The sequence below is a fragment of the Podarcis bocagei genome (assembly GCF_964188305.1).
Source record: "Podarcis bocagei genome assembly, chromosome: 8".
Lineage (NCBI taxonomy): Eukaryota > Metazoa > Chordata > Lepidosauria > Squamata > Lacertidae > Podarcis > Podarcis bocagei.
The window spans coordinates 4,679,579-4,695,398 of NC_138133.1; the positions used below are offsets into that span (position 1 = coordinate 4,679,579).

Genomic DNA, 15,820 nt, shown 5'->3' on the forward strand with positions numbered 1-15,820 from the left:
TGTATGTTTAGCCTGGAAAAGAGGAGATATGATAGTCATCTACAAATACCTTAAGGGCTGTCACATGGAAGATGGAGCAAGCTTGTTTTCTCCTGCTCTGGAAGGTAAGGCTGGAGCCAGTGGGTCCATGTTACAAGAAAAGAGGTTCTGACTAAACATCAGGAAGAACTTCCTGACAGTCAGAGTTTTTCAACAGTGGAACTGTCTCCCTCAGCAGGGACAGATTTAGGGCTGTGTGAACAGTGTGCATGTATTGGGTGCTGAGAGGGCCTGGTAAGCAAAGTGCAAGGAAGGTGTGAGGGCTCTGACAGGGTCCTAGAGTCCTCCTTCATTCTTCCCAAAGCCTAGTTAGCACCTTCCCAGCTTTGGGAAGGAAGTGGAGGGCTTTAGGACCCTGCCAGAGCCCTTACGCTTCCTTACCAAAGCTGGATGCCTCCTTACCTGTATTTGAGAAGGCAGCATGAGGGCTGGAGGGGCGCGACAAATTTTGGGCTTGCACAGGGCACTATGGTACTCAGATTCACCACTGCCCTCGGAAGGTGGTGGATTCGCCTTCTTTGGTTTTTAAGCAGTGGTTGGATGGCCATCTGTCATTGATACTTTAGTTGAGAATCTTGCACTGTAGGGGGTTGGACTAGATGACTCTCGAGGTCCCTTCCAACTCTACAATTCCATGGTTCCATGATCTTCAATAAGAGGAGGAAGAGGAAGAAGGAGGCTATGGCTGTTGCCTGTATTTCTATTACCTTCCTTTCACCAGCAGTCCCAGGCAGTGGCATAGCATGGGTTGCCAGCACCCGGGGCCACACAATGGGGGTGGGAGGGAGGGAGACGGATGGAGTACACATGCGCATTTACTGCCTAATGGTGTTCACATCACCCAGGAGATTGCAGTTGCAGAGATAAGAAAAGAAGAGTCATTCTGTTGTGTGAAGAGGTCACTTCCTAATTTGCATGTAGAAGCTGTTTTCAACGGAGCCCAGCAAAGGAGGTGGGCAGCTATACTGAGGCAGTTCCGAGTGCTGAAATTCTGTGCCCACTCTACACCAGCAGAATTGAACATTAGAAACAGGAATAGGGTGGGTCTTGAAAATATCTCTCTCAGGTATCAAAACTATTCGAAAGAGGTAGGTCTTCAGCATATTACAAAAGCTGCACCGTAAGGGTGCCTTCCCCCAAGTTGTGGAAGTGAGAAAAACTTCCACAACTTGGGGACTGCCACACAGAATGTCCTCTCCTGGGCTGCTGCCACCCCAAACTTCATAGGAACTACTGAGAAGGCCCCCTCTGCTGACCTTAACATGGAACCTCATGTTACGTACCATCCCCCTTGCGAACAATGCGGGTTACAAGCTCCGCTCACCCGGAAGTAGATGCTCCCAGTTGTGGCCTTTGCCCCAGGATGCAAATGGAAGTCATGCGCCAGCAGCACAGCAGCAACAGGAGGTGCCATTAGCAAAATGCGCCTCATGTTATGAGCGGTTTCGGGTTGAGAATGGACCTCCAGAACGAATTAAGTTCGTAATTGGAGGTACCACTGTATTGTAAGGAGTGCTCTAAGAATGGACTGTGATCCATTGTTCTACAAACTTTTAAGAAGTTGAGTTTTGGTGTGGAGAAATGAAACCATGTGACAACCCGGACAAGGCTTCTGTATTGAAAAAGCTGCTATCATGTCAGCCTCCACCCTCCATGGCACAGGTTGCCATGACAACATTTAGCACAGCTGAGATACTGTCTCAGTATCACTTCCCTGTCACTTCAGAGTTCTCTCCCTTCTACACGCGGCAGCTGAACATCCAGTCTTAGGGCTCAGCCTGAGTGCAAAGGCCCAGCTCCTTCCACCATCCCGACTTACATGCCCCCTCATTCCTTTAGTTCAGGCACTTCCGTTCCACAAGCTCCTTTCTTTTCCATGTGGGTCGGTGCTGGGAGGGTATCCAGCTGGAATGAACAGTAGGGTGGAAGCTGGAACCAGGGTCAAGCTGGGTCATGGAACTGGCAGCTAGCCAAGCCCATTCCCACAGTGTGCCCCCCAAATAGAGTCAATCTGTGGCACTGCGACCCTTGCCAGCACAGCAACATCAGCAGCCATGTGCATTAAGCTTGCTGCCTTATTTATTTATTTATTTATTTGAATTGTATACCACTGCATCATTTTTTTAAAAAAAATAATCAAAGCAGTTTACAGCGATAAAATAAAACCATACACTAAAACCCATTGAAAAAGTTAAATACAGACATCAATGAACCATTGTGGAAAGATGTCCTCTTAATTGCCTGTCTAGGCCTGGCAGAGTAGAAATGTTTCCAGCAGGTGTTTAAAAGTTGGCACAGAAGGCGCCTGCTGAATCTCTGCTGGCAGAGGATTGCACAGCCTGGGCTGATGACACAACAGGCTTGGTTTCTTGTTGCTGTCAAATGAGCCTGGCCAACTCAGGGAACCACCAGCGATGCTCCTGCGGATGGTCTCAGTGATCAAGCTGGGACAGAAGGGCTGTTTGAACCCTGAGGTTGTTTTCAGGCACTCTTAAATCAAAAGGCCACTGCCAATCAGGATGTGATTTGACAGGGGGGAAATAAACACACAAAGACTGGCATAAGGAAATGTAAAAGTAGATAACAGGGGACTAAAGAAATGAAAAGTGGAGAAAGGAGAAGAAAAGGAGACATGTAGCTGATAGGAAAATTGAAAGTGTACAGAGAATGTTCTCCATGGCACCAATTGTTGTGTGAAATTCCTGCCTGTCTCTTCACCAGAAGCAAAACTTGCCAGAGCAGCTCTGCACACTAGAGGAACAGAATGCAGGTCCTGGGAGTGGGAAGAACCAACCGACTCAAGTTTGAGCACAAACACGAAGGCCCAACTAGATGCAACACTGAACTGCAAGTCCCATGAGTCTTTTCTTCTTCTTACGTCCATCACATACTGTAAAGTTTGTTCTGCATTGCGCAGGACCATGTTGAATCCATTTTCTGTGCATGAAAAAGAAATTGCCTCAAGCTTTCATATTTTGAGTTGCATTATATATTATTATACTGGCCTGTGGTGATGGCTTTTAATTATGGACTTGTATTTTATTACTTATTTTTTGCTATTGTGTTTTAATGTTTTAAACATTTTCTCTGGGCCTCCTCACAAGGGCAGAATTCTCTGAAAAATATGTATAAATGCATTGAATAAATACGAGTGAATAAATAATATGGGGTGGAGGAAGGATCCTACAACTGATTGTAATGTGCAGCTTGAGCAGGAGTCAGCTCATATTTCTTCAGCGTTTTTATTTCCCTCTGTCTCTTTTGATAGTTCCTGTCAGTGGCTTAAGATGTGTGTGGCTTAACAAGTGGCGTTCCGCCTGCGACTCTAAACCTGGCTACACCTCCACGGCCTTCTAGACATGCTTCTCATTTGCCTGGGTGTCAAAGATGGGTGTCTGAATATCCTGAGAATATGTCCTGATAGGAAAACTGTGGACAGCGTATTTAAATCAAAATGATACTGACAACCAAGTCAAAAACATCAGCGAATATCACTTATGATTGCCCATGGTTGTATCCCAGGGATATGACGTCAAAATTAACTAATTAATGATTTTGTATTTTAGCTCCATGACAAAACAGACCACCACAGCAAAAGGACTTCCAGAACCCTCCATTGTCAAGGACTGCTGATCTTGGTCCCATGTGGTGAATGACATAGGCACAGTCCCACAGTCAAGAAACCTTCTGTGAAGAACTGCTAACCACTGCTCCACATGACAAAATGCAGACCAGCAGCTCCTCAGAGAAGAACCTTCCAGATCCTGCCTGCTCCTCACCACGTTTGCTGTTAGCTCCTCCTAGTCAAGAAGGAATATAAGAGGGCCTGTAATACCGCTACTTAATCTATTAATGGCACTGCTCTGATTCCAAAATTAAAGCTAGATACAGAAAGTCACACTTCCATCATCTCCACAGAAAGGCAAGAAGTTGATGCAGGACAGTATCAATATAATGTAAAGGGTAAAGGACCCTTGACCGTTAAGTCCAGTCATGGACGACTCGAGGGTTGCGGTGCTCATCTCGCTTTACTGGCCGAGGGAGCTGGCGTTTGTCCACAGACAGTTTTTCCAGGTCATGTGGCCAGCATAACTAAGCCGCTTCTGGCGAAACCAGAGCAGCGCACGGAAACACCGTTTACCTTCCCGCCAGAGTGGTACCTATTTATTTACTTGCACTTTATGCTTTTGAACTGCTAGGTTGGCAGGAGCTCACCCCGTCGCGGGGATTCGAACCGCCAACCTTCTGATCGGCAAGCCCTAGGCTCTGTAGTTCAACCCACAGCGCCACTCGCGTCCCTTTTCAATATAATGTACTACATTTTAAAGTCTGCAAAGTGACAGGAGGAGGAGATTGTTCAAACCAGATCCACTTCTTTGCCATGCTCTCCCCCCCCCCAGGCATGCCCTATCTTTTAGCAAGTCATAGTCAGCTCCTTTCGATATAGTAATGAATTTACAGGGGGGGAGGGGAAAAAACACCAGCATCAATACTGCTGATTCAGCTGCCAAAGGACAAGAACCGCATGCTAAGGTGAACTGGCATTCAGGTTTTGAGTTTACTTTTGCCAAAATAGAAGGGGGGGGGGGGGGCTTGCCTCCTTGTGCCAAACCTCCCTGAAACTCCAGTTCTGTTTCCCAGACTTCTGTTGCTGCGGCCATGGCTTTCACTCATTTTGGAACCAAGAGCAGTTACAGGTGACAGTGCAAAAGTAGTCACCCCATTTTTGTGACTGCAAGGCAACCATCACCGTAACCAGACAGAACCACTGAAGATCTTCACTCCTGCAACAGGCAAGTGAAGAAAATGGACTGCATAGATGTACAAACATAACTTGGGGATTAATGTCTGCCATTCATGAACAATTATCCAATCTGATCAGAAGAAGTAGGAAATGAGATGCAATCCTGGAGACTGAATCAATTATTATCTGCAGTGTTGAAGAACTTATTTGTTTTGTTATATAGCAGCTACAGCTTGGAAAATTTTGTATTTGTGTTTTGTAATGCTTTAATTTATACACATATATCCCTTTCATTTTTAGCTGTCTATGTGTATTGTAATTATCCATTATTTTTTATTTTGTTCCACTTGGGTTCCTGTCACTTTGTGTCTTTCAAAAGCTGTTATTCAGTTGTCTATATTCCACATTCTGAAAAAGGTCAAGAAGACTTTTCCAATTCTTTTCAAAGCAACATTTATATTTCAGAAGTTTTTTTCTTTTGGTCTTTCCTATCTCTCTCACCCGTAGCTGATGTGAAGGTTCTGGAAACTCAACTCGGTCATTTTTCTCTAACAAAGCATGTTTTCTAGTTCTAATAAAAGCAAATAATATACAATGAAAATACAGTTTTTGCAAAGCAATATAGATAATATGCAGTGCTACAAAAGGCCTTCCGCTTCTCAATTTACGGGGCATCATCCATCTGCAACATGGAGAGCATTTGCTAGGAAAGTTAAATTTAGTCTCAGCAGAAATCCTGGCTACAAACTCTCATGAGGCAGAAACTACAGCCACATGTCACAGAAGTACAGGGAATCCAAGAGGCTAGAGCAACAGAGAGGAGGAAAACTGTGCTGCCAAACCAATAATCTCCAACTGACCAACCTACAGTATTTCTGCTTGAAACAGCCAATCAGATTGGAAGCTATTTTCCCTTGCAATTATGATTTGAAGTGGACTAAGTTGCTTCATCCACCCTGACTGAAGCTAAGCCTACATCCCTGGCACAGGATTATATGTAAAAAAAAGAAATACAACTTTCCACCAAATTAGAAACAGGCAACCCCATCAAGAGGGGAGAAGCCTGTTCCTCCCCCCGTGAGGAGTGAGACACCAAGGCACTGCCTGGCCCCTGCTTGCTGCCCTGCTTCATCAAATGCTGCAATGCAGTGGCATCACAATGCACTGTGTGAGCAGAGCAATGCCTGCTGGAGGGGGTGGGGTGGGAAGGGAAGGCTGCTTACTCAGCAAGGGGCATTGCCCGCTTTTTTCTATGACAGGCAAGGCAACCAAACAGCCCAGGCAAGCAACAAGTAAGAACGGCTAGAGGGCTCAGAAGGAGCAGCCTGGGAGATGGCTACCACTGCCCTCAGCATCTGCTGCCTGAGGCAGTCCGTTTATTCTGCCCTAGGAGACGGCTGTCCCTCAGCAGAGTGCTACTGGGTGTCCATTTGTGTGTTCCCTGCTCCTCTTCCAGCACAACCACAAGATTGGAAGCATCAGCTTCCATCTTCAGCCACCTGCAGTTTGTGGTTTTGCTTGAATGAGGACAAACCGTCACTGCAGTTAATTTAAACCATGGTTATCTGAACAAAGATCAAACTACAGTTCCTGACCCTGGTTTGTTCAGATAAAGCACAGTTTAAACTAGTGCTATTTTTCTAGAAAAAGAGGTGCCGGAACTCACCATGAACGCCTCCCTTGTTCTCTTATAATGCCAATAGCGTCCACCTGAGTTCCGGCTGGGAAAAAAAGCCCTGGTTTATTCTAACCCCATTTCCCAGTTCAGTTAAAATGTCATGTTGTGGCTCAAAACTTTCTAAACTGTATGTTGCAACACGTTAGTGTGTCGGCTGCAGTGTGCAGGTGTGTCACATAAACATTCCCTGTTCTCCTAACCTCTGGTTTGCTAGTAAAACTGAATTACTGTGTTGCAAAATGATGCATGTCCATAAACTGTGTCACCAACCTGAAAAGTTTGGAAATCTCTGTTGTGGCTCGTTGAGAACAGAAATGAATGCTTACAGCCACCTCCTTGCAGCTGCTCTAGGGACTCACATACATAACACTAAACTATGGTTTAGCATTATATATAAACAAGATCACTGACACTTTAGACATGCTCTAAAGAGGAAAAATATCTGCAGGTCAAGATAAAAGGGCCAGATCTAATTTTAACACTTAGGGAGCATGTCAGAAGAAGGACCTAGTTATTCACCTGTCAGCTTGGGAATCAGAAGTTGCTTGTGTAACTGTCTTTTAATTTTTGATGTAAGCATGTACTCAGAGAAATTAAATATTTTTAAAAGGAAAATCCAACCCGTGTTGGGCATTTCACCTTTGTCTTTCGAACCACACATAGAAAGTTTTAATGAAAGGGCTAGTGCTGTGCTGTTTTTATTGTAATTACCCTTGTGTTTTTAATACTTTATATAGTTTTAATTCAATCAATGTTTAATTAATAGTTTTAAATGACTGTTTATTTCCCCAATGTTTTTAGTTGCTGATATTTTTGTCTGTAAGCCGCCTTGAGTCCCTGTCAGGGAAAAAGGTAGGGTAAAAGTAAATATATATTAAAAAGTGGCACAGTTATTGCCTCTTCTCCTACACTAGAACCCAAATGGGGATGCAAAAACTCCTTAGGCATCTGATCAATCATTTGCTCAAGTGATCATCTGAGGAGGGGTGGCTGTGTGCCCAGCGCATGTTGCCTATGCGCATGGGAAAGTATGGTCTGGCCACACTCTCTGCTGGCAAAAGGCCCCTGGAGCATTGCCCAAGGGGGAATTTGGAGCACAGGCCAGAAATGGCCAGGCCACCTCTGGCCTAGAGGATGGCTGCATGAGGTGCCTGTGAAATATTGGGCAAGATCCAACATCACACCAGTAGATGTGACAGAGCTTCTTCCTCTCCTCCCCCTGCACCCTCCACCGCCCCCCCAGTCTTCTCCAGAGGGTTGCCACCTACAACCAATAAATATTCCCAGATAATGATATTTCTGGTACCAGTAGGAACAATAATCTTTTGGGAGAACATGAATCCAGGGAGGAGCTTCCAGTCAAAAACAGGCTCTAGAGGCATTATTTAAAAACATAAAGGATTTGGGTAATTGTTGTGGAGGGAAGTAAAGGACTGTAACCTCAATTGATTAACTGGGTAGAGGATTTGTTAAAGATTTCCACTGACTGGACAGGTGGCATCAGCAGGCTACAGATTTCTACACAGAATTAGTCACAACTCCTAAAAGGTCTAATATTTAATACATTTCACAATTCTTCCTAAACTTTCACCTTTCTAAACTTTCCCTCTCATATAGTATGAAGTATCCTGGGCATGTAGGCTTTTGTAAATTTATTCTGATATGTTAGCTCCTGATCTGTTTCAAACTATCCATGAGGCAAACACAGCTGGTTGCAGGGCCAGCAAAAGACATTTTGGCACCTGAGGCAAACCACAAAATGGCACACACACCTTTCCCCACCAGGGAAGAAGGGGGGGTGAATATCAATATCAGGAACAAAGGAAAAGGAAAGATCAACACTCCCCTGTGGATCCTGCCACAAAGCGGTCCCCTCAGCTTGCCTCTTGGGTGGGCCGGCCCTGGCGGGCTGCCACCGCAGCTTTTATGGCCTCGTTTCATGTTGCCAGCTCCCCAAGGCTCCTCCTGTCAACTAAAGGGAGAGCCCAAGGCTTGCTGCTGAGGGCACAGGTTCAACAACCCTGTGATCTTGTCACTTTGGGGGCGACATTAAATCCCTATGCTGGCCCCCAAATGCACAGTGATCAAGCTGTCCCACACCTTGCCTGCAGAAAATAAATGTTTTCAATGTTGGCAGAACACAATTAAAGAAGAAGACAATCCCTTGTGTGTTTTGTCATCTGCCTCTCCCTTAGAAGGCAATGGGACACGCAAGGTATACATGTAAACCCCCCCTTTTTTTTTTAATTGTCCAGGGTGACTTTATCACATCACTTCTCTGAATATTTCCATTGCTCTCAGTATCTGGCTTGAAGATGACACAAATAATCCCCCCCTATTTCTAGCAGAGATGGAGGGAGCTGCGGCCCAGCAGGAACATGAGTCGTTGGATTTGACGAATGAACCTGGAAAAAGTCAGATTTGGAGAGATGGAGTTCTGTTTGGCTTTGAGATGGGGGGCTGGATGGATCCCCCTATGCAGGGATGTTTTGACCTTTCGAGTCTGGCTTTGGGCCGGGGGGAGTTCGGAGTTGTGGGGGCCCTTAACTTTGGAGGGACTTTGAAACATGCCTTTAAATACTACATGGATTTCAGTGTTGACTATGGAAAAGGGGCTGACCTGTTGAGAAGGGACAAAGATATTGTCAAGTTGGAGTCTCCCCGAGTGAAAGGAAGGAAATTAAGAATAAGATCAGCAGAAGACAAAGTAAAGTACAGATATAAACATGAAGAAGACCTGCCGAAAGGGACATGGAAAAGACTTAAGAGCCTCGGATACAAGGTCACCAGGTTGAGGGACTAGATGGATGGGATAGAAAGGACTGACAAAACCCGAGACCAGGAAGAAGAGACGATGGATGAAGATTGGAAGAAAGTTTTAAAAAATTATTTAGAAAATTATCATAAAATTAATGAGTATTAGAAAAATGTTGGAATGAAATTATTTGGCTTTAGCAGAAATGTTAAAAAGAATTATGTAAGAATATGTTATGGTTAAAAGAATTTGGTATAAATAAGATTTAAGTTTTAAGCTTTAGGGTTTTTTATGGTAAGATAAGGTTAAAATAGATTAAGGTAATTTAATGACAGAATATTGTGAAAGATGGAAAGGATTTGCTAAGATAATTAACAACTAGAATACAAAAAAGGGAGGTGTGAGGAGGTCGATGAAATAAGATAATGAAAGTTAAGGATTTGGGAATCTTGGTGCATCCTACCTCACAGGTTGTCATGAGGATGAAACGGGGGGGGGGGGTCTGTAGAGCACCTTCAGTGCTTTGAATGCAAGGTGCATTATATTTCTAACTCTTTTATCCCTCAGGGAAAGTTTTAAAGACACATGTGTGATTGTCTTCTGAATGTCCACTCCCCCTCATCACTGAAGGAAATAAAAAGGTAAAATGTGAAAGAATTCAGGCAGCTCCTTGCAAACTTCCCTCTCCTTCAACCAAAATTTAAAATTGGAAAACGGGTGTGTTTGTGAAATGCTTCACAGAGCCCTCCCCATCCCTTCACAGCTCCACCCACATATACATGCCCCAGCAGCAGCAATAATCTCAAAAATGCATGGGTAACAATATATTGTTTCTCTGGATTGCTTCAAAAGCATCTTAAATCAAAAGGCTGCTGGGTGGGTGAGGGAGGAGGGAAGAGGTGCCACAAAACCATAAGAGCAAAACCAATCCAAACAAAAAGAGACCCTGCAGCCAGGGCACACAGCTGGCTGCAAACAGATAATCTGCAAGTGTATCATCCACCCCAAGCCCCACTTTTCTAGCAGTGCAAACACAGGCAGAGAAAGCAGCACTAGCAGGCCTAGCTTGTCTGAGGCAGAGTGAGGCAGGAGGCAAGCGGCAACTCTACAGGCACACCCACCCACCCGTGCAAAGGCATGCATGACCAAAAAAAATTTCAGTAAAGGGGCCGGGCCACCTCAAAGTTCTGTGGTGGCTGTACACACATGCTGTGGGACATGCGCATATCTCGCACGCAAGCCACAGGACATCTGCATGACACACCAACATGCCCTGCCATGCACACATGGTGCAAGCATGCTGCAGGGCATGCTGATGTCATGCACGCATGCCACAGGGCGTGTGCACATGGCGTGTTGACATCGCACGGCCCCCTCAATTATGGGGACAAAGTGGCATGTGTCAATGCCGCCCACTGGCATCCTTGCAGCCTGAGAAGTCAAGGGAAGTGGCTACAGCGGCTTCTGGGTTCCAGCAAGATCTTCTGAGCCCTTCCCGTGGGGCTCTTGTCAAACCTGGCGCACAAAAAACACTGGCGCACAAAATGCAGAAGCACATAGCATCACCTCTATGTACCTCAAATACACATGCCTTTCCTCTGCATGTCACCGTGACAGACAAGAAGCAGAATGGCAGAATGTAACATACTATAGTCTGAAATGAAGCCAGACCATAAAAGGTGACTTAGCCCTGGATCAAAACTATACTACCCATCCCCAATTCTCTCTAGGAATACATGATCTTCCATGGGGTCTGCTCAACATTGCTTTGTAACATTTTACAAGAAAAATCCCAGGCAATAAAGATTCTTGTGAGTTTGCTTGAGAACTACTCAACACTTTGGACACAAAGGCTGCACATAGCAGAGTTCATGACGCTATGGCCCAGGAGCTGGAACAGAGGAAGGTCCTGGAAAGTTCCCTAGAAGACCCTAAGCCTCCTAGCAACTCCCAGGAGAGAAAAAATCCCAGGAGCTAGCAATGTCTTCACCTGCCTAGCCATAGCAAGCAGTCCGTACCTTTCTCCTCCAACTCTTTCCCAGGGGCAGCTCCCTATCACACTACCTTCAGGGGCAATGACCTGCCCAGCTCTGTAAGAGGCAGCACCTGAGGAACAGGGAACAGCTATTTTAAGCACCAACAATTCCCCCAGCGTGGGGAAGGGGGGCTTCAAACACCAATCTGACAGCAAAACTACTTGAGACAGTCTTCTCCCAACCAGGTGTTTTCCACATGTTTTAGCTACCAATCCCATCATCTCTGACCATGGGCAGAAAACATCTGGAGAGCAGAGACTGAGGAAAGCTCTCCACTGACTCCAGATGATTGCTTGAGGAGCACTAGCTCTTGAGTGCCGTGACTCTGAGCTCCACACTGAGCTGACCATGGTCCTGCTATGCTTGCAGCCAGCCTGGCTGGCCCTACCCCATTCCATAGTGAGCTGGCCATGGCCCTGCATTGAGTGTTACCTGTGCAGCCTCAGGCCCCAACCAAGAAAGGAGACCATAAATGCTGACAGCACAGTAAATAGGTTAACACTATAAGCAGAGCTGTGGGCATTCAATACATCCAAATACACCAATTATTTTATAATGGCATCATTTAATATAATAGCAGAACATGTCTTCGTCCTGGCACACGAAGATTGTGGGATCCAGAACAATGTTCAAATGAGCAATGCATCCTACATCCCATGGCTTCTGAGGAGGTCCAGTCCTGAGCAGGACAGAATTACAGGCATCTGTGAACATCACTCCACTGGTTCAAGGGTAGAGAAGAAGCCCATTACAGCAATTCACCTTATAATGAAGTGCAAGGGGATGTTGCAATCTGCACCATGGCTGTGCTGAGAAAGTGCTCCTGATAACCCCACAGAGTGTTTTAGCTAGAAGGCATTCCTTCAAACCGTTAAAGTGCGGAAATAAACTTCCTTTTACACTGAGCCCTTTTCACAGAATTAACTTGTGATTTCTCAGTTTAAAAATGCATAGGATGAGGCCTTTTCCCAATATAAGAGAAAAAAATGTGTTATCTGGTGGTGCGTCCCCCAATTTTTAGTCCTCTTAAATTAATCTATCACTGGCTTTCTTAATTTTATCTGCTGCATTTTTGTGAATGAGCAGAGGGATATGCCAAACTTTCAGCTAATCAGAAGCATGGAAAAAGAGGAGTGATGATTATTCTCAGGGTACCTGCTGTAGTTCAACCATTTCCAGTTATAAAAGCTTGCCACAGATCCCAATGGGAAATGTTGGACTTCAACATTCCTCCTCTATCACAGAGAACAAAATTGATCAGTCAGATACCCAGAGCCAAAACTTATATCTGGGAACCGAAACATTCACATATATGACTTCTGTCTCTAATGGACAATTCATCAGCTTCAAAGTATTAATATTCACCTTCATTCCTTGCTGGCAACTGAAACTCCAAAGGAACTTTTAAAAATAATTATTAAGTGAAGAACCATCTTAATTGCTATTATCAGTTCTCTTGTATGGCAAAGTACTAACTCTGGAAGTATATAGGTGAAAAAGGGTGAGGAGAGCTTTTATTACATACAACTGTATGACTGGCATGCTACAATGCTCTTAATGAATAAATGATCCAATTAACCCAACGAATGCCCATGTGCTGTCAATTAGAACAGCTTGCTCATACATTCTTTATGTTAAAAAGATTGTCCCCGGGGAATTCTGTATTATTCATGAGAGTGTATGTTGAAATTTCATAATAGCAAAGATATTCAGGGGAGAGAAATTATGGAGACTGTGGGTGTTAATCACTTTGAACAATATTAGTTATATATACTGAAAAGTCATAGTTAAATATCAGGAAGCAGCAATAATCATAAACAGTCCAGCCCGTTACTTTAATGCAATTATGCTCAACACTGATTAATTTTGATTTGATTGTGCCCTTCAAACTATTATACACTTTCTAAGCAAAGTATTTGCATAAGGAAGATCACAATGAAACATCAATAAAACCAACTCAAAAGAAACCACCCAAGACTGCCTTGTGCCCCTCCCAAAAACCCAAGGCAGAAAGAGAAGAGAATGGGAGCAGCTGGGGCAGAGAACACCCCCAGGCCTGGCCAGCATGAAGCCATTTTCACCTGACATATATGGTAAACATCTGTGCAGGAAGGCCTCTTCCCAGAAAAGGCAGTCCTAAAACTGAGTGGAAACTACCCTATTATCACTTTTATCAAAGTCACTTTGAGGTTCAACTAAATCAAGGGGTATCTAAATTTTTTTACAGTACTGTATATAAATAAATGGCACCTAAGCCACCAAAAGCTATATTGTGGCTTGAATTGGGCAAGTTTGAAGAGGAGAACCAGAAATTCTCTATTACTTGGTTAAAAAACCTGTTCATTTCATCACGGCTTCCTTAGGTTAAAAGAGAATGAAGCTAAATCAGCCATCCAATCCAAACTAGCCAATGCATGTTTATGTGGAAGTAAGACACACTTTGTTCAGTAGAGCTTACCGTCTCAACTAAGTATGCGTAGACTTATAGCTTTAGAATATGTCAGTTCCCTTTTAAGCTACAGTCCCTTGCTTCCAGGTCAACACGTGTGCAACCAAGTTGTACAATCCACTACTTAGGAGCTTCTGTTATTTCAACTGCCTTGAGTTTCTGGGGTTAGATAGTCCAGAAAAATCTGCCAACCTACGGCCAGTCAGCTCACACCACAATCATTACTGGAACCACACAGTAAAACAGGCCACCCAAAAATACAAATATGAACCACTGCTTCATTTTCCAGATGATCATTTTAAATATACACTTTTTAGCTTGAAAAAAGAAAAAACCCCTAAAGGGAAGCACAAAAAAATAATTAGGATGAAAAGGAGGCTATGGAAAGCACAGAGGGCTTTTACTTGGGAAGAATGTTCTAATGTTCTGCAGTTTATAAATTATCTGCATTAGGAAATGTTTCTGTCTGCCACAGGCATGCAATGCATCAGCTAGAGGACATCTTTTCAGAGTTAGAGAAGGAAAAGCAAGGCGTGAAAGGGGTTAAAGCCCCACTCCACCGGTGCTGATGTTCTGTCTAACCAAATTTGGAAGTCCACAATGCCTGGTTGCTTAAAAAAAACCCCATCAGGCTGGATCTAAGCATCTGCTGTGGCCCTAACTCCGGCGCTTCCTTGACCCTAAGGGGGTGGGGGGCAACAACACCTTAGTTGTATCCCCTGAATCGCCCGCGCCCAGCAGAGAGACCTCTTCGCTCTTCAGTGAGAGGAGCCAGGATCTGCCCTGCCAGCCTCACAAGCAAATGAAACGTGGTTCCTGACAAAATGCAAACTTTCCTGTGAAATGCAGCATAACATCTGCAAAACCCGGGGCCACACAAACTCCAGAGCGGCAAACCAGCATCTGCAGCAGAAGCACGCACCCCAAGAAGCGCCCTTTTCCGCTCAGAAAGAAAGACGGCACAAAGGATTTCCCCGCACAAGACGTGGCCACGGGCTGCCCCAAGCCAGCTGTTTTCTCTGGAGAAATGAGAAGCGTCTCAAAGCAACAAATGGAGCCATTTAACACCCAGGGATGGGGGAGCAGAGAGGGGGGGGCGTTGTTTACATAAGAAAGTTGCTGCTGGCGATGCCTTACACAACGGAGCGCAGCCTGCGCCAAGAGGGGCGCCCGGGGCAAGGCGGGCAGCAGCGCCCCCGGCCTCCTTCTCCACCCCGACCCGCCCCCTCAAGGACAGCAGCGGGGTCCGGGGGCGCCGAGGCCCCGACAGGCGCCCGGGCGCCCTCCCCGCCTGCGCCCCGCTCGCCAATGCAGCACTGCAGAGGAGCGCCGGAATAGCCGGCCTTGCGCAGGGAGCCTCCCGGGCCGTCGGGCCCCTGCCGCCCCCTCCCTGGCCCACACGCCCCCCTCGAGGGCTCACCGCAGTCGGCGCACAGGATGCGGCCCACGTCCTTCTTGAGGTTCTTGCCGCTGGTGTCGAGCGGGGCGAAGGAGGTCTTGAAGACGAGCGGCTGCTCGGTGGGCTCCAGGAAGAAGATGTAGCGGTGGTTGCGCTTGACTTTGGAGCAGGGCGCGGGCGCGGAGCCCACGCGGATGAGCTGCTCGCGCTGCAGGCCGCCGCTGTTGAGGGGCCACAGGTCCAGCACCTTCACCAGGATGCCCGTCGGGGGCCCGTCGGCGCCCTCCTCGGCCCGGCTCCCGTTGCCCGTCGGGGCGGCGGCGGAGGCGGGCAGCGCCTGCACCTTGCCCTCCAGCACCACGGCCGCCGAGTACGCCTGGTCCTGCACCGAGCGCAGGCTGGGCGAGTAGCAGGCCAGCGACACGCCGAAGAGCAGCACGCACAAGCCGGGCGCCGACGCCGCCGCAGCCCGCCGCATGCCGAGGCAGCCCCGGAGCCGCCGCCCGCGCACCAGGCCGCTCCTCCTCCTCCTCCTCCTCGCCCGCCGCCGCCGCCGCGCCGCGCCCAGCTGCTCCTGCGCCCGCCGCTGCTGCCGCACTGAGCCGTCCGTCGCCGCCGCCGCCGCCCAGGCGCCGCACCGCGAGGCAGCAGCAGCAGACCTGCCGCATCTGGCCAGGCCATGGGGGGACGCCGCCGCCACCGCCGCCGCGGCTCCAGCGC

General features: G+C 46.6%; 1 protein-coding gene across 3 annotated transcripts in view; it reads right to left on the reverse strand.

Moving 5' to 3' along the window:
- The window catches only part of NRG2 (neuregulin 2), a 146,381-nt gene extending 130,801 nt beyond the window's left edge, over nt 1-15,580 (reverse strand). For all 3 annotated transcript variants that reach the window (XM_081206349.1, XM_081206347.1, XM_081206348.1), the window contains exon 1: nt 15,122-15,580. In XM_081206349.1, the coding sequence (XP_081062475.1) occupies nt 15,122-15,578 (457 nt within the window). In that variant the 5' untranslated portion in view covers nt 15,579-15,580. The remainder of the gene's footprint in view (nt 1-15,121) is intronic.
- Between the last annotated feature and the right edge of the window lie 240 nt (nt 15,581-15,820).